Source organism: Octodon degus, unplaced genomic scaffold (genome assembly GCF_000260255.1).
Source record: "Octodon degus isolate 3935 unplaced genomic scaffold, OctDeg1.0 scaffold00319, whole genome shotgun sequence".
Taxonomy (NCBI): domain Eukaryota; kingdom Metazoa; phylum Chordata; class Mammalia; order Rodentia; family Octodontidae; genus Octodon; species Octodon degus.
Genome location: NW_004524895.1, coordinates 1234825 through 1256581, shown reverse-complemented (window position 1 = coordinate 1256581; position 21757 = coordinate 1234825). Strand labels below are relative to the sequence as shown.

General features: G+C 41.4%; 1 protein-coding gene and 1 pseudogene across 1 annotated transcript; one reads left to right on the top strand and one right to left on the bottom strand.

Moving 5' to 3' along the window:
* LOC101579833 overlaps positions 1–15154 on the bottom strand; it is a 27943-nt pseudogene extending 12789 nt beyond the window's left edge.
* A 4611-nt stretch (positions 15155–19765) lies between these two features.
* On the top strand, positions 19766–21448 carry Rhoxf1 (Rhox homeobox family member 1). The gene is made up of 3 exons (XM_023707915.1): positions 19766–20188; positions 20788–20833; positions 21297–21448. Exons 1-3 carry the CDS (start codon positions 19938–19940, stop codon positions 21402–21404), a joined length of 405 nt encoding a protein of 134 aa, XP_023563683.1. The 5' UTR covers positions 19766–19937; the 3' UTR covers positions 21405–21448.
* Positions 21449–21757: the final 309 nt, after the last annotated feature.

Genomic DNA, 21757 nt, shown 5'->3' with positions numbered 1-21757 from the left:
TATTCAGTGTATTATTTGTTGAAACTGTACTTTCGATTTGATTTGAAACTGTCTCATTGCTATATGTTTATCAATAAAACTTTGAAAAGAAAAAAAAAGAAACTGTCAGTTCAAGCCTAGCTTAAGTTACTTAGCCATAGTCTGCCAAATGTAAAAACAATATCAAAGATCTGATGATGTAGGTCAGTGCAAAGGCCCTGGGCTCAAAACGCAGTACCAAAAAATAATAATTAATAAATAAACATGTTCTCCAGTGATGAAATGTGTACATCCCAGTGTAGAGGAAGCTGCTTGGCCATGTCTATTGCAGCCAGGATATGCAGAAAAAGAAGAGGGAGACCCAGGCATCTTATAAAATGACCTGGAAAAGAGTCATTTATTTTATCTGACAACTCATTTGTTTTAGATTATTCAGCATCAACAAAGTCCAAATGTTGATAGTTTTATATTGGGTTTTAGTTCTTTTTAAATAGAAGTAAGTTTACTCAAGTACAAAGTGAAAGACCAGGTGTGGTAGTGCTTTCCTGTAATCCTACACTCAGGAAGCTGAGGCAGGAGGATCACCAAGAGTTGAAGACCAGTTTGGACTGTCTACATAGTGAATCCCTGTCTCAAAAGCAAAGCAAAATTTAAAAAAAAAAACCTATAAAGTGAAAAACTATAAAACAAAATGCTATAGGACTGGCCAAATAGCTCAGTGGACTAAAGCGCCCAATTAGGCAGATGCAGGGACCAGGCTTTGATCCCCGATGTGCTATGCTGGCCCTGCCTCCAGGGCACACTGAGACTGGGCATGGTGTTGTGCACCTATAATCCCAGCCCTTGGGAAGCTGCAAACAGGAGGATCACTAAGAGTCTGATCTGTGTAGTGAGACCCTGTGGACCCTTGTACTAAATATATTTTTTAAATGCTATAATTTAAAAGTAGACCATTTGCATACATACATATATAAATTTTTACATGAAAATATTGTAAAGTTTTACTCTAATCTAACTGGAAATTTAGAAAAAAACTCAGAAATCCTCTAGGAAACACCAAATCAATACTATGAAAAAATGAAAAGCTTTCGATAGTTACATGAATTAATAGAGTAGCATTACATTTTCCCATACCTTTTGATTTAGGAGTCACTGGGGTGTAGTTCATAAGCTTTTAAGAGCATAATCAGCCTAATCAACTCTAAAGCCCACTTAATGAAACTGGATCACATTTCACATGCTTTGATAATATGAAAAGGATTAGATTGAAATAATTGAATTTCAAAGTTTCTTTACTGAAAGAGATTTGACCTCTGTAAAATTCTTTTTTCCTTCTCTAGGATATCATGGCCTGCTCAGCCTTTTACTTTACATGCTGAGACATATGTATCTAGAGAATCTCAAGCTACCTATTTATCACTAAAAGGAGCGGCAAAATATCCCACAAACAAGTCCAAGCCAGTTGGTCTAAACCTTGATTTGTTGTTATGAGGCTTTCTGTCTTAGACCCATTTGATGTCTTGACTGTCTGTGGTCATGGACTTGGGATGATAATTAGGTAATAAGAGTGATGGATAAAATGAGCAAAATCCACAGGTAGGATTGAGAAAAAAATAAAAGTAGGACTTGCAAAGAGGAAAAACAGGGCAAAGTGATGACATTGTATGACTTTAAAACTGCACAGTTACATTCTGCTGCTACAGAGTTTGGTAAATTGCCCAAAATTCTCAGATAAAGGTTTAATATTGATAGCAGCATTTTGTATCCAGTTCTCAGATCTATTTTCTTTTTCTTTCTTTCTTTTTTTTTTTTTGGTTGCAGAACCAGGGTTTGAACTCAGGCCCCTGCACTTGCAGGGCAAGCACTTATTCTACTGAGCCATCTCCCCAGCCCCTTCAGATCTATTTTCAATGATCACAGCTTTCATTAAAACATGTTTGAACTTGTTTCTCAGATTTAAGGACTAGAACGTTACAAGCCAGGTGTGGTGGCATGTGCTTGTAATATCAGCACTTGGGAGGATGAAGCAGGAAGATTTCCATAAGTTTGAGGCCATCTTGAAATACATAGTGAGATCCTGTCTCAAGGAACAAAATGACAGGCTAGCCAGATAGCTCAGCGGACTAAAGCACCTGCTTAGGCAGACAGAGGGACCAGGGTTTGATGCCCTGCATTCAGTGCCAGCCCTGCCCCCAGGACATGCTGAAATGGCAGAGGAGAATGGGCAGGGTGGCATGCACCTGTAATCCCAGCACTTGGGATGCTGAAAACAAGAGAATCACTACGAGTTCGATCTGTGTAGTGAGAACCTGTAGACCCTGTACTAAATACAAAAAAAAAATGGCAACAAAGCATAATAAAAAATAGAAGATTTCATGTAAACATTTGCTTTCCTGGTTATTCTTGATAATCTGGAAAATATGCCAGTAGGTCAGCCCCACATTTATGCCCAAAAAGTGAACTAGAACTGAGTATTCACAATCCCCTTTGGAAAAGATGAATCCTTTCTCAGTTTGCCACAGTCTGCATTCTGTTTATTTTCTTAATTTCTGTTATTTGTATGACTCTGTTAGCACCTAGGTTTTCAACCATTATCTTTTTTGTTGGAAAAAATGTAGACTGTGAAATATACAGTGTACACAAAAGGAGAGAAAATGGTAAGACGAAGGCTCATATAGCTACTGCTCATATTCAGTGATTATCATTTGTATGAATTTGTCTTTCATCAATAGGTTAATCAATTCTCCAATATCACTACGTTTTTTGATACCAGGGATCAAACTTTGGACCTTGCACTTGCCATGCAGGTACTTATGCTGCTGAACTCTCCCTGGTCCAGTATCACTACATTTAACATGGAATTATTTTGAAGGGAATTGAGAGATCACATCATTTCATCGATAAATATTTCAGTGTGTATGTGGAAATGACGGACTCTTTATACACAGGGTCATAGGGTTTTTGGGTTTTTTTTGTGTGTGTACAGAGACTCATTATGCAGCTTAGACTCATAGTGGTCCTCTTGTGTTCAGCCTCCCTACTGCTGGGATTACAGGTGTGCGCCACCACACCCGGACTCCATTGCGGGCTCAGCAAGCCTGGAGGGGTGTGAGCAGCACAGCATGTGGTGCCAAGGATCAAACCCTGGCCCCTGTGCTTGTCTAAGCAAATGATTAGTCCAGTGAGCTATCTCACTGACCCTAGGGTCACAGGTAAAATACAAGTCTTTGTTATCATCAAGTACATCAAGTACTCCTTTTAAAAATTCATCTCATTGTTATTAACTTTATCTGATACCCTTTCTCTGCCTCTGGTAAGCATAGCTTTGGAAAAGTGTAGGGGTGAGGATAAGAGCATGAATAAGACCCTCCACTAGCTAATCCTGGATACATGAACTGAGCTGCTGGATTAGATGACTTGGTCAAGGTCCCTAAGATGATAATAGAGATGCATCAAGAACTCACATGGGACCTTTCCTATTATGCCACATAGGAAAAGTGGGGCAACAGGTTACAATGAGAGGAAACAATGTGGGTCAACAGTCATGAACAAACTGCTGTGTTCTTACACTGTTGCTGTCTGGGGGCAGGGGCGGAAATTTACATACATTACATTATTTTTTCTTCTCATTAACTCTATGACATAATCTTCCTATTTTATAGAGGACAATAAAACTATAGAGGTTAGGTCTGTTGCCCTGGAACAAAAGCTGGGAACTACAGAACAGGCATCAAAGGACTGATTTGCTCTAACTGTACCATCTTAGTGCATTTCAACTGTATTCAGTTTCACCAAGCATGGACTCCTGAGTCCCACTGGTGTGGCTTCCAATCCTAGACATTTTATTAGCGTTGAGACTATGGATAGCAGTTTTCTTTTTAGCAGGGATACTAGCACTTTACTATTAGGGTTTGTTTGAATATCATATAAAATTAAGAAAATTCTTTGTCTTCCATAAAATATAGGGCATGATAGATGTAAGCATCCAATAAAAAAAGATGGAAGTGACAGTTATAACAGTACTATCTCCACTAATGTGCCCCAGGGACAGGGGAGATGGCTCAGTAGAATAAGCGCTTGCCAGGCAAGTGCAAGGGCCTGAGCTCAATCCCCAGTTCCACCAAAAAAAAGAGAACAACAACAACATTTGAGTGCATAATTATAAAGGTAGGAACAGAAAAAAAGAGGAAAAAAGAAGGGACAGCCCATCAAAAAACTGCACGTCTTCTGACAAGAGCCTCCTTCAGGCTAGAAACATCAGCATTTGGGAATCTGACTTGTATGGGTCACTTCTGGTAGAATCATGGCTCCTTCCTTGTCTGCAGATCTAGAAATCAGCCTGCATTATGGCTATCAGTGGTATTTTGGTGCCTTTTTTTTTCTTTTGTTGTGGCAAAATATTTAATATAAGGGCCAGGGAGATGGCTCAGTAGAATAAGTGCTTCCCTGGCAAGCACAAGGGCCTGAGTGCAATCCCCAGTTCCACAAAAAAAAAAAAAAATTAACATAAATTGTGTCATTCTAAATAGTATGAAGTGCATAATTGAGTGGCACTAATTTCATTCGAGCTTTTTTTTATTTTAGGGAAGGGTCTACAAGGTGTTCAGAGTCTCACTACTAGCTCAGACTCAGACTTGTAGTGATTCTCCTGTATACAGCCTCCCAAGAGCTGGGGGTACAGGTGAGCACCACCGTTCCCAGTCTCAAGCCCCATTTCAGCACGTCCTGGGGGCAAGGCCTGCACAACAGGCCTGGGGATTGAAACCCTGGCTCCTGTTTCTGCTTGTAGGCACTTTAATCTGCTAAACTATTTGGCCAATCCTTTCTTTCGAGCTTTGAACAGAAAACTGTTTTACTAGTATGTTTGTAATATGGAATAGTGATGTTCATTTTAATGAATTAGTACATTCATGCAACCTATTTTGATTGTTATTCCCTTCTGCTTTCCCCTAATCGTCCTTTCCATATCCAAGAGGCTGGCTTGCATGGCATTTGTGTGGTCCTGCATTCTATACCCAGAACCACAAAAAAAAAATGTGAAGTCTGTCATTTCCAGGTGTGGTGACACACACCCATAATCTCAGAACTGGGGAGGCTGAAGCAGATGATTGCTCTGAGTTCTAGGCCAACCTGGGCTACATAAGCAAGTTCAAGGCCAGCTTACACTACACAGTGCAACTCTGCCTCAAAAAAATTGTCATTGCTAGAGGTAAGATCTTAATGAAGTTTTCAAAGTGGGTCTGGATTTTTTCCAGAAAATCACATCTTATGTTCTTTTCCACTGTAGCAGTTTCAGATGGAAACAGCATGAATAAAGCCAAGATCTAACCTGCTTTATTTAAATGGAAGGATTATTCTGGGTGATTGTTCAGGTACCATCTTGTTTTTTTTTAATTTTTGAACAGTGCTAAATCAAAAGGTTTCCCTTCAATGTTTGACTAGCTGGAACCAGGTCTCTCTCAAGGATGCTGGAGAGAAAAAGCATTTAAATGTGCGACAGTAAACTGATCTGGAAAAGGTGTTCATTTTTTGAGGTTGCTAGGCAGGAAAGAGACAAACTCACCCTTGTCTTCATGACCTGTCCTGTTTCCTTCAACGCAGCAGTGCCATGCAAACATGGAATCCATTCCTGTGTGCTTTTCTCAAAAAGGCAAGTCACTGAGCAGAATTTGGAGCGCTGCAAATAAAAGATCCCCCACACACCTCTACTTAAAACCCTTGGGGTAGCTGGGTATGGTGGCACATGCCTATAATCCCACTCTGAAGGCTGAGGCAGGAAGATTGAAACTTCAAACCTACCCTAGGAAATTTAGCAATATCCTGTCTCAAAAGAATTACAAAGAACTAGAGCTATAGCTCACTTCAAAGGCTTTATGTGAGCTCATTCCTTAGCATCAGAAAATAAAACGGCCTTAGTAAGTTTCCCAGGCAACTTTGTCAGCATGAGTGGTCTCAGCCATACCTTCAAACACTGTTCCTTAGGGTCCCAAGCCACCCCATCCTGCATATGTGCAAAGTCCCAGTGGAGTATGAAGGGCTCATATAGAGTGATGAGGCAGGGGTGCGGAGGATGTATAAGTAAGTATAAACCTGCCACAGGAACCAAGGAAACGTGTGTGATGTGTACAGCCCCTGATGGTTGTTCCAGGGATCTCAGGACATAAATGGTAGCCTTTTGGTCTAGTAACTTTAATAGCATTTTCTTAGCAGTTTCTATCCATGGTTTACTAATTCCCATACAATACACAGAACAAATACTGTATAGAGATTGCATGACTTTATTGAACTTCAAAATGTCCCTTCAAAGTAGGACAACAAAATGTTTGGCAAACTGTTCTTAATAGTGTACTATGCAAATGTTGTTACAAACTCTTTGGGAAAACAGGTAACAGAAACTATCACTTAGTACCAATAAGTACAGATTACAAAAGGACAAATGGGAGTAGGAATCCAGATCAAAGTAAATAAGGTCAGACCAAATGGAGGCACAGGGAAGACAAGTTGGTGGACTGGTATAAGCAGGTGAGGCAGCAACAGTATGGATGGCAAAGGTAATATGGTTTGCACAGATGCCCCAGGTGGCATAGGTGACACATGTACCACAGGTGGCACAGGTGTCATAGATGGCATGCTTGCCATGGGTGGCACGCTTGCCATGGGTGGCACGCTTGCCACGGGTGGCACGCTTGCCATGGGTGGCACACTTGCCATGGGTGGCACGGGTGGCATAGGTGCCACAGGTCGCACAAGTGCCACAGGTGGAGTAGGTACCATGAGTGGCAGCTGTGGCATGGGTACCGTGCGTGGCATGGACACCGTAATTGACCAGACCAGCATTGGCTGCACATAATGCATTATGCCACCAGGCCTCACTGTGTACATGGGAGAATACGGGGCCCCTGAGGTGATGCACGCAGGGTGACTCGTGTACCCGGGGCATGAATTTCTGACCCGTTGCATCCTCTGATATCTTCGCCAGCGGGCTCTCCTGTTCTTAAACCAAGCCTTTAATCAGAGAGGGAAAAAAGGGTTAGTATAGTGTACAATAGTGTACCAAGTATTTAATGTCATTTTCAACTACATTCAAAGTTCTTTTCTTATTGCTAAAATATATTAGGAAAGTTAATACCACACCCCTAGCCTAATGAGCTACAACTATGTACCAAGCTCTGGCTTAGCTTATCATTGGCATTTCTCCTTCTTTTAAAACTATCTTCTATTTTCCAAGGTAAAAGTGTACCTGATGAATTGGACTCAGTCTCTGCTGCAATTGCTATGCGTGCTATAGCCATCCTCTGATGACTGATTATCTGCTGTCCAGGTGTCACTAACCCCATCACTAGGCAAGTGTTAACCTGTTTGTGGGGAACCTGGACTTGGTAAAAAGTGGGTGTCTTTCAATACCATAAAGAAGGAAGTGACCCTACTTTGAAAAGTCCACATTCAGAGTGAATAAATAAAAAGATTCTTAAAAACTTTGCTTTCAAGAATAAGAGGCCATTCACCCTCTAAAACATCTTGAAGGTTAAAAGTATGATACCAAGAGAAGCCTTGCCTTAAGACCTCAGAGGAGTTTGTGGTTCTTATTTCTATGTCACCAAGGCAAGTTGGACTCTGCTTTGATACTTTAAACTTTTAAAATAAAAATATATAGATTAAGTCAGCCTGATTCACCTTTTGCCTAGAAAAGAGTTCACAGGGAAATAGGCACCGTCAACTGTGCATGCATCAATCCATCCCAGGCAAATTGTCCTGGGACAGGTAACTCTGATCCCCATACAGTCTCCTCTTCTGAGACAGTAGACATAGTGGTTGCCCAATGTGCTTGGAGCCTTCTGTCAATTAGTTCTACTTCTCAAGTAGAAGACTCCAATTATATCATTGTTTCTAAAGCAAGAAGGTTCAAATAGACATTTTTGATTATTTTTTTATAACAGGTAGAGAGTATCAAGAAACTACAACTCCTTAAATACTTGTGAACTACTAAAAGATCAAAATTGAAGACTTGTTGATTACACTGCACTATCCTCTCAGCATCCTAGTTAAAGAGAATTCTATAGTACTATCCTTTGGAAAGCTCTCAGTGTCGAATGTTATGATCCAAAGGGTTTATTCTTTCTTCTGCTTGAAGCATCACTATTCTCCTTCCCATGTTACAATTCAGAGTCCTTTCTAGTGAAAATATAGCTTCAAAGTCCAGTGTAATAGTGCTCATTCTAGAGGGATTAGAATGTACTAGTGGCTCAAAGTTCATAAACATAATCAATGCTAAAAGCAAGCTGAATGTAGCAGGGGCCAACATTAGGTCCCTGTTCTCAATACTGCATTAATAAAGCATCTCTTACTATGTTTAAAAAATAGAGAGAAAGGATTTGTTAAAAGTTATTTGATATGGCACTGTATACAGACAACCTCAAGAGACTCCTTTTTTTTGAGACAGTGTCTTGCTATGCAGTTCAGGCTGACCTTTGAACTCACTATGTAGCCCCAGCTGGCCTTGAACTCAGAGCAATCCTCGTGCCTCAGCCTCTCAAGTACTGGGGTTACAGGCATGTTTCTGGACACTGAGCCCCACAGATTCCTAGAATTAATAACCAAATTCAGTAGTGTAGCAGGATACAAGTCAACACTCAAAAATCAGTAGCCTTTCTGCATACAAATAACAAACGCACTGAGAAAAAAATCAAGGAAATCACACATTTCACAACAGCATCACGAAAAATGAGGTTCAGGCAGATAGCTCACTAACATAAGTGCCTGCCTGGCAAGTGTAAGGTCCTGAGTTTGATCTCCAGTTCCAATCAATCAATCAATCAATCAATCCTAAGAATCAATCTAACAAAGGAAGTAAAATGCATGTATACTGAAAACTACAGTACTCTGAAAAAAGGAGATTGAAGAAGATATCAGAAAATGGAAAGATATCCCTTGTTCTTGGGCAAGAAGAACCAATATAGTAAAAATGGCCCTACTTGCAAAACTACTATACAGACTTAGTCCAATCCCACTAAAAATATGAAAAACATACTTTACAAAACTAGAGAAAAGATTCTGGGAAAGGCAGGGGACACCACAATCTCCATTTAAAGTCACACTGCAAAGCTACCATAATAAAAACAGCCTGGGGCCAGGGATATGGCTCAGTGGCATAAGTGCCTGCCTGGCAAATGCAAGGTCCTGACTTCCATTTCTTGTAGTAAAAACAATCCAAAACAACAAAAAACATAAAACAACAACAAACATAAATACTGTCAAAAAATAAAACAACAGACCCAAAGATCAGTGGAACAGAATAGAAGACACAGAAACAATTCTAATCAGACTCAGCTCCCTTATCTTTGACAAAGGGGCCAAACATGTTCACTGGAAGAAAGGTAGTGTCTTCAATAAACAGTGCTGGAAAAACTGGCTTTCCTCATGCCAAAGAATAAAACTAAGCCCATATCTCTCACTATGCACTAAACTAAAATCAAAATGGATTAAAGTTCTAAATATTAAAATAGAAACACTTAAGCTACTGGAAGGTAAAATTCAAAAGACATAGGTTTAGGCAAAGACTTTAAACAAAACTCCAGTTTCATGGGAAATATTGCAAGAATCAATGACTGGGGTCTCATAATATTAAAAAGCTTTTTCATAACAAAAGATATCACCAATGGAGTAAAATGGCACACCACAGAATGGGGAAAAATTGTCAGCTGTTCCTCAGGAAAAGGACTACTATCTGGAACCTATAAAAAACTCAAGAGCTGGGAGTGATACAGCATGCCTGTAATAAATAAATGAAATACCTAAGAATCAATCTAACAAATCAGAGACAAGAGGATCACTGTGAGTTGAAGGCCAGTCTGGGCTACATTAGCTAGTTCAAGGCCAGCCTGCACATAGTGAGATCCTATCTCAAAAAAAAAAAAAATCAGATGCTTTCCCTGCAGAAAAAAACAGATGACTCAAATTTAAAGACTCAGTCCAAAGAGGAGCATCTGAAATGAATAGAAACTTCTCAGATGAAGAAGAACAAACAGCAAATAAATACACAGAAAATATTCAGTATCACTGGCCATTTGTGAGATGTAGCAGATTCTGTCCCACCCCAGAAAGAGTGGTTGTTACCAAGAAATCAATCAATAATAAATGCTAGAGGAGCAGTGCAGAAAAAAGAAATCTCCATTCTTGGTGGAACTGTAGAGTGGTATAACCACTGTGAAAATCAATGTGGAAATTCCTCAAAAAATTAAAAGGTTCCATTTGACTCAGCTATTACTCTCCTTGGTATCTTCGCAAAATATTTAAAAGCACCATACCACAGTGTTATATGAATACCCATGCTATAACAGCACAATTTATAATAGCTAAATCTTGGAAATGGTCTAGATACTCATCAACAGATGAATGTATAAATAAAATATAGTATTTATGTACAATGGAGTGTTACTCTGCCATAATGAAGGGTAATCTTGAGACAACTTTAGGTATATGGATGCACCTTGAGACCATACTTTTAAATGAAATAAATTGGACACATTTTAAAATATTATATTATTTCTCTTATATGAGAAGCTGAAAGTGTAAATACAGGCCCAAATGAAACAGATATAGCGAAGTTGGAAGAAAATGTTCAAACAGGAACAGGAGCAAGGGAGAGGAGGAAGGAGAAGGGAACCAAGTGAAAAGGAGAAAGAGACTAGAAGGAAAAATCAAAACAAAGCTTTTGTAAATATGGCAGGGGAAAGGGCTGAGGGAAGGGAAAGGGAATGGGGTAAAAAGAAAAGTTAAGACATTTTTACAGGTACAATTTCCCCATAATGAATGTGATTATTATCTCATTGTACCAATAAAATTATTTTTTTAAAGTCTTTTGGAGGCAGGTAACATATGCCTGTGATTCCAGCATTTGGGAGGCTAAAGCTGGAAAGTTGACAGTTTGAGGCCTGCTTGGCAATTTTGTGAGATCCTGACTCAAAATGTAAGATATATATTTATAAAGGCTGGCATTTTAGCTCAAAAGCTCCGTAGGTTCCATTTTCAGTATCAAAAAACTATAATGATCTTTTTGTGGGGGAAATATTCATGCAAAATATTTGGCAATCTATGAAAACAGTTCTATTCCATTACTGACAACATGGGTTGTTCTGCCTTCAAAATTCCTTTGAGAGAACACTATGTAAACCTAGGAGACAAACAACAACTCAGCAGACTGTTAGCTTTCCTTTGCCTCCAATTTGCTTTACCTGTCTGGGAAAAACAGAATGTTGTCCTCCCACCTGAGCTATACCTGACATAAGCCTGGCCTTGTGGCATTAGGATGTCCACCTCAGGGGCCTGCTTTGTTGCACTGCTTTCCCAGAAGCCACCATCACTTGGCCTGCAACACATTCCTGGCACTATAATCACACATACAATCTCAAGGCAAAGCTATTAACTTCATCCTGCTTTTTGCTTTCTTTCTTCTTCTTTTCCTTTACCCAAACTTCTTTCATACAACTTATGGCTTCCTTGGGGGGTGGGGGGCCTCACTATGTAATCCAGGCTGTCCTTTAATTTGGGGCAATCCTTCTTCCTCAGTCTCCCAAGTGCTGGGATTACAGGCATGTGCCACCACACTTGGCTTTTTTTCTATTTCAACTTTTGGCTTTCTATGGCCTCAAATAATCACCTTTGTATACAATGACCTACAAATTAGTTATCACTACCTGAGAAAATGAAAAATATTTCAAAGCACCACAGGTAAGAATGTAGCCTGAACTGAGAACCACTCCTTACTTACCAGCAAATTTCACAAAACACATTTCCTTATAATAGTATAACAAAGAGGAAAATTCTCTTATGTATTAGAAATTTCTTAAGAATGTATTCATTAATACAACCTGTAGTTTCAAAATATCCAATGAGAGCAAAGCTTGGTGATGCATGTCATAATCCCAGAACTCTGGAAGGCTGAGGCAGGTTTGAGTTCAGCCTGTATAAACTTAGCAAAACCCTGTCTCAAGATAAAAAAATAGCCTGTAATCCTACCACTCAGGGGGGCTGAGACAGGAGGATCATTGCAAGTTCAAGACAAACCTGGGCTACAAAGTGAGCCTGTTCTGTACTGCATAGTGAGATCCTTTCTCAAAAAGGCAAAAAAAAAAAAAAAAAAAAAAAGATTAAAACATAGACTTGCGGTGTAGCTTAGTTCAGAGGCCCTGAGTTCAATCTCCAGTACTCAAAAGAGAAGTTGAACTTGTGTATTTTCTCCAAGGCATATACTATATGCAATTTTTTTTTTTGGAACCAGAGATTGAACTCAGGACTCTGAGCTTGCCAGGCAAGTGCTTATTCTACTGAGCTATCTCCCTGGCCCTACTATATGCAATTCTTACTGACACTTTCACTTTTCTTAGGTCAGTGGAAATTTCTAAAAAAAATTTAATTTTTGTTTCAGAAAAATTTCCAAAGTTTGCACATATTCCTCCCATCTTTGCCATAATGTACAACGTACTATGTTAGTAATATCAAGCCAGCAAATCAAAGTAGCTCAGAAAACTAAAAGTTAGAGTGGACAATTGTTGTACAGTTTACTAAGGACTTTTAAAAAAGAGAACAGGAAGAGCAAGCCTTTATACCTTCTGCACATGTCATTTCCATCGGTCCAAGTTTTAACTGACGCACATTAATTACCTATGTGTCCTGGCTGTGAATTTTTCCCTCACTTCCAATGCCTAAATACTTTAAATTTAAATCTTAACAAGTGAGTTTATGCTTGATTTTATCTATTTTAAATAATTTAATGTCATTGGAGCTTCCTAGTGTACTGAGTATTTCCTATGTCAGTGAACCCCAACATGACTTCATGTGGAAATGCCACCTAAAGGATATCCATGTTAGGAACTGAATTTCATTATATGACATTTATAGCTATATAATTCATGGTTCGTCACTTATAGCAAAGGTTACGTTCCAGACACCCCTGCGATAAGTGAAAACCAGTGAAATAGCAATGTTATATTTATTTTAGTATCTATGTGTTTTAAGGCTTTATAAACCCTTCCCATGTTCTTATAAACCTTTTCTACACTTTTAAAAACACTTTTAATGTTCTTCATAATTTTCTAAACTTGAAAACCTAATTTTAACAATATATGAATACTGTACAGTATTGCAAAATCCTGTGACATAGTGAAAAATCTGTGACAAATAATTTCGATCAATATTTTTTTTGAAAACCCATGAGACAGTGAGTCCATGAAAGTCAAACCTTGGAATAGCAAGGGATTGAGGTACTTATAATTTATACTAAAACATAAGTTATACATAGATATGTGAGAAAAAAATTCAGTACTATTGTTTTTTTTTCTTTAGAAAGTCCTGTTCCCTCTGAAAATGGGAAATTTTCACATGCCAGGGCTTTCTTGTTTTCCACTCACAAAGATCCAAAAGTTTAAAGTTCATTTTCAAAACATGGAGAAGGCAACCAAAATACACCGATTGGACAATATACCAGACCAAATATTCCAAGCCTTGAAACTGGTTCTCAAATGGCAGTTGTGCCAGATTACAATTTTTCAGGTTTACTAACCTCTATTCTAGCTTCAGTCACATTCATGCGTCTTGCAAACTGTCTTCTGAGGAGAAAAATTTACGTATACTCAGTATTTGGTATTTTGGATCTCATAAAAATATGCAAGGTACATTTCATGTGTTTTTAAAAATTATTTGTCCCTTCAGATCTTCCCCCAAAATGCACTCACATGCACATGCACTATTCTGTATTATGTACATTGAGGCTTGTTTTAGGGACAGGTTTTTTTTTTCAGATATGAACATCAAGGGGCAGCCAAAATATCAGTAATCAAAAGAAATCAGGTTCATGTATTTAAAATATAAAAATGAATGCAAAACAAGTGTGGCCATGGACGTTTGGAGCCAACACAACAATCCATAATAAGCAGGTTTAACAAAAATTTAAATACAGGCAACATCCCACCTTACACTTATTTGAATAACCATATCCGGGGCTTCTGACCCTATTTCTAACAGGAATTTGTTTGTTAAAAAAACAAAACAAAACAAAAAAAACACTTGCTGGCTGAGCGCAGTGGCGCATGCCTGCAATCCACTTTTGGTATAAGTTGAGGCAGGAGGACATCAAATTCCAGGCGAGGCTGGGCAACTCCTGAAGACTTGGTCTAAAAATAACCTAAATAAGGGCTTGAGATAGCTCCACCATGGGGTAAAGCACTTGCGGTGTGCGGCCCTGATCCCAGGTTCAATCCCAAGCACCAGACAAAACACATACATAAAAAACAACCAAAACAAAACCCTCAACAACAACAACAAAAAAAAATAGGCACTGCCAAAAGTTTCCCAACTTGATTAATTTAAATGTTTCGTGACAATATTTACTTTTATTCTCAGCTGGCATGGCCCCCCACCGCCACTCTCACCCCCATCCTCAGGGAGTCTTAAGTTGGCTTTTACTTCAAGAAAAGAAAAAAAAGGAAAAAAAAAAGAGAAGAAAAGTGGGACCCAGGAGTCCTGGCCTGACAAGCGCTGCCTGCAAACCCAGCCCAAGGGAGGCGGTTCGCTTACCGCGCTGATTTGTTAGGGTTCTTGTTGTTTTGGAAATAGTCCTCCAATTCCTGCAGCTGCACCTGGGTGAAAGTAGGGTGCGGGCGGTGCAGGCACACGCGGCTCTGGCTGCTGATGTCTTCCTCATCGTCTCGATCTTCGTCGTTCCCACTGGAGCTGCTGTGGACTGCATCCCTGTTGTCTGCGGGGAGAGGAGGGTGAGAACCAACCTGGTCTCCTCTTAATTCTTCTCCATTTTCTTTTTTCTCTTCAGCTGCTCCCTGCTTAGTCTTGCTCTGTTCACCCTCTGCCCCATCTTTTCGCTCTTCAACAGGTGAATCTGTAATGGGCTTCATATCTGCAATGAGGAAAGTCCAAAGGAAAAGATGAGTACTTCAGAAAGCGGGTCGGAGCGAAGGCTCCGTGCCTTGGAGGGTAGGTGAACCGCGCCGTCTGCTTGTCTCTCTGGGAATGTTTGCTTCTTAAAGATCTGTAAAGCACTTCTCTGACCCAGATACTGACCAGGCTTTTCCTCTTGGTTCTCCAGTTTGACTCCCGGGCTGAGGAAACGGTAGCTGGCACCGTTCCGAGGCTTCGCATCACGGGAACCCTTCTGTTCGTCCATCTTGGTCGCGCCGTCGGTTCTCGAAGCAGCACTGCTCCCAGAGTTCCGGAAGAACCAGAGGCCAGCGCGCGCTCACCCGCGCCGCGCTCGAATGTGATTGGCAGGAAACGTTTTTTTCTTCCTGGCAACGACACCAAGTTACACTGTATCCAGACGTACTCGCCCTCTTTTGGCGGGCAGGAAGGCATGTACTAGTGCACAATTTGGGCCTGCAAGGTTCAGTTGAACTGGCTATTCCCCGTTGGAAGTATCTTTCTAGGGAAGGAGGATGTGCTGAACTGTACAAACTAATTTGCACGAAGCAGCAAGCCATGAGCTCAGAGCCTTGGGCAACTAGGTGGAGAATGCATCTTACCCTAGGCTTGTGCAACCCAGCAGCTAGTATTCAGAGGGGAACAGGAACTAAACTAGTATGATTGTTTCAGAGGCACCTTGTTCTCAATTTTTGCAGAGGCTGAAGTCAGAGCCCTCCATGCTTTCTGGGACTGCACGAACATGAGCTTGGAGCCGTTTTAGACAGCTGTTCTGAAGGATACACTTCGCAAAACAAGAGGTACTCTCGCTCAAGCAATTGTAGGTCAGAATGCAAGAGCACAAACATGCACTTTATAGCAACACAGACTCTCTGGGGTATTTGACCCTTAGTCCACCATTTTGTTCCCTGTAACTTTTGCTGAGTTTCTTACTACACACCCTGCACCCAACCACACCTGTTCCCTGTCCTGAACTATTAATCTGGAATCAGGTGGAATTTTCTCAGTTAGTGTTCCTTTTTCCATTTTCCTCTGCTTTTCTTTTCTTTTTTTTTTTTTTTGGAATCGGGGATTGAACTCAGGCCCTTGCCTTTGCCAGGGAAGTGCTTATTTTACTGAGCCATCTCCCCGGTCCACCTCTGCTCTTTTTCTAAATATTTTCCTGAGCTTTTGCTTAGGGACACGTGTTATCTATTGTTATGAAAGAAGGTCCAGGACAGATTGATTGTTCTAAATTTGTTCCCTTAACGAATGTTTGTAGATGCTGCTGAGTATTGAGATACCTTTTATTAACAGTGGAAACTTATCCTTGAAAATGTTGTGGTTATCCCATTTTAGCCTGCATGACCACCTTTTTCACTGGATTTTTGTATTTTAGGGAGGGGTCTACAGGGTGTTCAGGGTCTCAATACTAGATTCACTTGTAGTGAGCCACCTGTTTACAGCCTCCCAAGAGCTGGGATCACAGGCATGTGACATTACATCCAGCCTCAACTGCCTTCACAGAGCACCTGGGGGGGGGCAGCACAGCATGCCTGGGGATCGAACCCCCGGCCCCTGTGTCAGCTTGCAGGTGCTTTAATCTGCTAAGCTATTTGGCCAGCCAGCTGGATTTATTTTATATTGGAAATTAAACCATTTTTGTCGGCCCCTAATTTATAATAGCTTCTAATCAATTCATCTACTATGCCTAAATGACAAGAAACCTTGAGATGGAAAAATGAGGCCCAACCCTGCCCTTTTCCCTTTAACTGCCAGCCAGCACATCAGTCATCCCCTGGTAATTTACCTTTCCTTTCAATAAATATAAAACCTTGGTGAAATAAAGTTCTGTCTTATCCTGTGTGATTCTGGGAAATTGAGACATTGATGTATGATATTATAAACATGCTAATTATGACAAGGAACACCCCATTCTTGTGCAAGCAAATAACCTGATATATGAGGGCATGCTGCTATTTGGCCCTTAAGGGTTTATGTTGTAGAAGTTTGGTTCTCAGTGTGACATTGTTGAGGTACTGTGGACCTTTGGTGGGGCCTAGTGGCAGGTCCTTAGCTCATTGGATTCACTGAGAAAGAGCAGCTTACTGCTTGGCCTGTTGATGGAGATTGTAAAAAGAAGTGACAGAGAATAATTTGCATATAATTGAGTTCTTTTATCCTTTTCTCTGTATCTTTTCATTCCCTATTTATCTTTTTTTCTGTATTTTAGGGAAGGGTCTATAGGGTGTTCAGGGTCTCACTACTAGATCAGACTCATAGTGATTCTCCTGTTTACAGCCTTTCAAGTGCTGGGATTATAGGCACTCGTCATGACACCCAGTCTCAATTGTGTCGCAGCGCGCCCCGGGGGTGGGGCGGCACAGCAGTTCGCGGGATTGAACCCCTGGCCCCTGTGCCTGTTTGCAGGCATTTTAATCTGCTGAGCTATTTGGCCAGCCCAGATTTATCTTTCAATTTAGATTTTATTATCAATTTTCCCAAATAGTGAAACAGCACGTGGCATTGTAATTTAACACAATATAAATATAATATAAATACCCTTTGTGTGTGACAATCATTCCCAAAACGACTGTTTTAAGTTTTACTTTGGGAGTTCATAAAAATTTACACTCTTAAAGTGACTTTTATTAAAGCTATCAACAAACAGGTTACTTTAGACCAATCTTAGTGTAAGAGACCTCAACTCCATGGACTTAGGAACTTTTGTGAAGGAAAGAAACCCTATTGGCCTCTCTATCTTTGAGCTAGAGCAATGTCAACATCCTTTTTACTTAGGGTAATATGCTGGGATTTCTAGTTTGAGAAGATCGTTCAAAATTTAATATTGAAACTTTTAACATCAGGCCTCCACCGAAACTGCATTTTGAGTGGAAAGAACAGAGTGTGAAAAATAAAAATTTGTGGAAGACCAAAACTATTCTACAAAATACATAAATAATAATGGCTCTCCATGAATTCACCAAAGTGTCATAAAAGAACAGAAGGCAAACTTTATAAACAACCACTTCCATTTACTGACAGAAACAGCTAAAGACCTAGTGCTGGGACATTAGCCCACGGGATTAGATATTATAGACAAAAAAGTTCATGCTAGGGCTAGGGAGATAGCTCAGTAGAATAAGCACTTGCCTGCAAGCACAAAGTCCTAGAAGTTCAATCCCTGGTACTGCAAAACAAAACAAAACAAAACAAAACAAAAAAGAACTTCACTGTAAAGTGTGTCCTTAGCCGATACTAAAATGGATATACCAGTACACTCTTGAAAGAGTTCCCAATACTTAGTAGTTTGCCAAACACAAATGAAAACATGCACCGATTTTCACTCCACCACCCAGCTTTTCCTGGGTTTACACCAAACTTATGCTTTGTGTGTTTGTCTGCCTGTACATACCAAATGTACAGGATGCATAGTTTGTTGGCATGCAGACTTAGTGCTTAAAAAAAAAACTCTTCCTAAGAAAACTTCTAGCAAGCGCAGGGAGCAGAGTTCTATTCCTGGTCCTGCATGCTGTGCCTGCCATGCCACAAGGGTGAGCTGAGCCAGCTACTGAGTCCAGGCGTGGTGGCGCACACCTGTAATCCCAGCGCTGGGGAGGCTGAAAACAGGAGGATCAGTACAAGTCGGAGCTGTGTAGTGAGACCCTGTACCAAATACATAAAAAAAGAAAAGAAAAAGGAAAACTTCCAAAATTAATCAGAAGGGCATGGTATCCCACACCTGAAATCACAGCAGAAGAGCTGAAGCAGGAGGATTATCATGAGTTCAAGGCCAGTATGTGAAACTAAGTTCAAGTTGAGCCTGAACTACACAAACAAATAAATAAATAAATGCATAAATAGATAAATAACACATTCTTTCACTCTACTTTTAAAATAATTATGGCATATGATTGTCTAATTTCAAAGGTTACAAAGCCAAAAATCCCAGTATTACCTGCAGACTAGTTGAGGAACATTGGATACTTGACTATATGTTTATGTTTTCTGTCCTTGCTCTGAAAACACAGGATTTAACATTTTGAGGTCTCATCTTTCTCATCTTTCAGGAGGTCTTGAGCATGGGGGGTGCAAGGTGTTAGGCATCAGGTAACAAAGAGAGACCAGTTACAGTTCTGAGCCTGGCACCCAGAAAAATCTTATGGGGTCACCATGGAAAACTCCCACTTCCCACAGATGCTAGAGGCCTAGCAGTGCTGACCTCCAGTGTTCTCCACTGGAGAAGGGTGCCCTGTGATTCTGTGGGAACTGCTGCGTAGGCTGACTTTCCAGCCATGGATTCTTTACAATGCAGAAGTGCCTTTCTGTACCTGGCTCACACCAGGAGAGTCACAAATGCTAGGGGATCTTCAGGGAGCTGGGAAGGCTCTGCTTTCAGCCTCGCTGCAGGAAGCCAGGACCAGCAGGTCCTGGGGGCAGTCCCTTGGAGCCCTTGCTGTGTGCAGACAGTGCAGCCTAGAGGATGTGGTGGAGGGAACAGTATCCAAGCCTTCCCACAACAGATGCCCTGTCAGTGTGAGTTCTTATCCTCCCCCCACTTCCCACTCAGCTTGCAGGCCTCCCCAGGCCATTATCTCTGGGACCCAGGGACCCGTGGGCTCTCTGAGGGCCACCTTGGGCCCTGTCCTCTCCAGGGTCTGTATTAGGGCTTCTCTTCTGCCCTAGGCTCTGCTGGAGTGCCCTTCCTCAGTTAACCAGGAAAGCCCCTTCCTGATCTCTTAGGTAACGGAATAGGCCACGCCCCTTTCAACGGTCACAATGGTTGGTCCACTCGCACTTCCCAGGTGACCAATAAGAAGACAAGACGAGGAGTGGCTCCGCCCTTCCCACAGAACTCTCACTACCTCTTGGCTTTGGAGATTCTGATCAGCAGCGGGTAGACTCAGCTAGGGGTCTGATTTCTCTAGGTTGTTGTCCTGTGGCAGGGAAAGCCGTACTCAGCCTGGACTGGGTGCCCAAGGGGCATAAGACGGCCACTCCAGGAAAAGAGCAGCGACGCCCTGTTTCATAAACTGAGTGAGTACTGTAACATGCAGCAGTACAAACAAGAGAGCCCAGATATGGTAGAGGTGAAGTCGGAAGCTGATAGACAGGGGAATGCTGATGTCGAGAAGCCGGGGCCGGATCAGCAGCAGCTGACTCCTGCGCTGGCTCTCGTGCCGGCTGCTGGGCCACAGCCTCCGCGGAAACGACCTCGAATCCAGTACACCCTCACGCAGTCGCAGCGGCAGAAATTGGAAAGTGTTTTCCTGGAAAATCAGTACCCTGACGTGTATATGAGGTCAGTCGCTCCCTGTGGCCACACCGAGCCTCAAGTGGTCAGGTTCATTTCCAGATCAATCCCCTCCCTTCTCGCCAACCCTGAGGAAAGCCCTCACCCTGCCCCTGCTCCTGACCCTGCCCTGCCAATTCCCTGCCCTACTCTGCCCTGCCATGCCCTGCCCCTACGCCTATCCTTAACGGAGACGTGATATTCTGGGGATAAAGGTCCATATTGTCACATCCTCAAATCGAGAACTCTTCTGAAGATGGGCTTCTAGCCACAGATGATTTCCTTTCCAATTGTGGCAGATGCACAGAAACATACAATCTCCTCTGGGACCCACGATTGAACTTCAGCAGGGTGAAGCATGGCGTGCTTTTGTCCAACAAATTTGCATAATGTTCTTTGTCTTCCTAAACTGAAGTTCATGCCCATTCACCCTGGATGCTCCTTCACTGCAGGCCAGGATAAGCACCACTGTTTGCATTCACTCAACCACTTGGACACTTTGCAGTTATCAGGGGGCTTGATAAGTAACAATAAAGCCAGGACATACTCGCTACTTGTCTTTTAACTATAATGCACAATCCTGAGAACTGACCATTTTCTCTCTGCAGGAGGGAACTTGCAAGACGACTGTATGTGGCTGAAACTAAAATTCGGGTCAGTGCATCTGAAAAAATGTACTTGATATGGCACTCACTCTAAAACACACTTCCAGATGTAGAAGCTTTGTGCTAGATAAGTTGAAGTGGGTGTATTTTTGCTGTCTTTTCCTTTTCCTTGGCTGACATGCTCTGCACTGCATGGGCAATCCAAGAACTATGTATCCAAGATAGACATGTGTGGTTACATAAATGTGTAATGCATAGGTATGTCTGCAATATGTATATTTCAAATTTCTCTTTCTTTTAGGGTGGGAATGTTTTAGGGGGGACCTCTGTATGCAGTCCTGTTGGGGCAAAGTCTGAGCAACCCTCACAGCCCACAGCATAGAGGAGTAATAAGCACAGGGCTTCTTCTGTGCAAATCAAAGGGCAGTGGCCTGTGAAGTGACATGACGTTTCTCAGGGTGACAGCAAATTTTCTGTGCACTAACCCCATGCCTTTTGTCCTCTCATTGCAGTCCTGGTTCAAGATTCGGAGAGCCAAATATAGGAAGAGTCAGATGGAAGCAGTGAAAGGAGATGCACCACGTGCTGTCCAGCATGAAGGTGATGTCCTGAAGCTCTAGCAAGTTCTCCTTCTGAGACCACAGAAGATTGATTTTCCCTCACTTACCAGTGCACATATATCTTTTCAGCACTTACATTAGCAATAAAGTAGTGAGGTCTCATATGCTTGTTTTTCTGACTCTTTTAGAGTGGTAGTGTAAATTGATGGGGTAATTCTATTCATCCAAGAATATGAGGTCTCCTGGCAGGAGAGGACTTCCCCAAGTCAACAACTAGTGTCTTAGACAGCAGTCTTCTAAGAGCCTTGGTGAATTCAAAAGGCCCTTCATTCATTCCCTCTCCCTCAAACCCAACCATGCGTCCTCACCTGTGCACTGTCATTTGGGAACAGAAGTGAGTGCAAGAAAGGCTG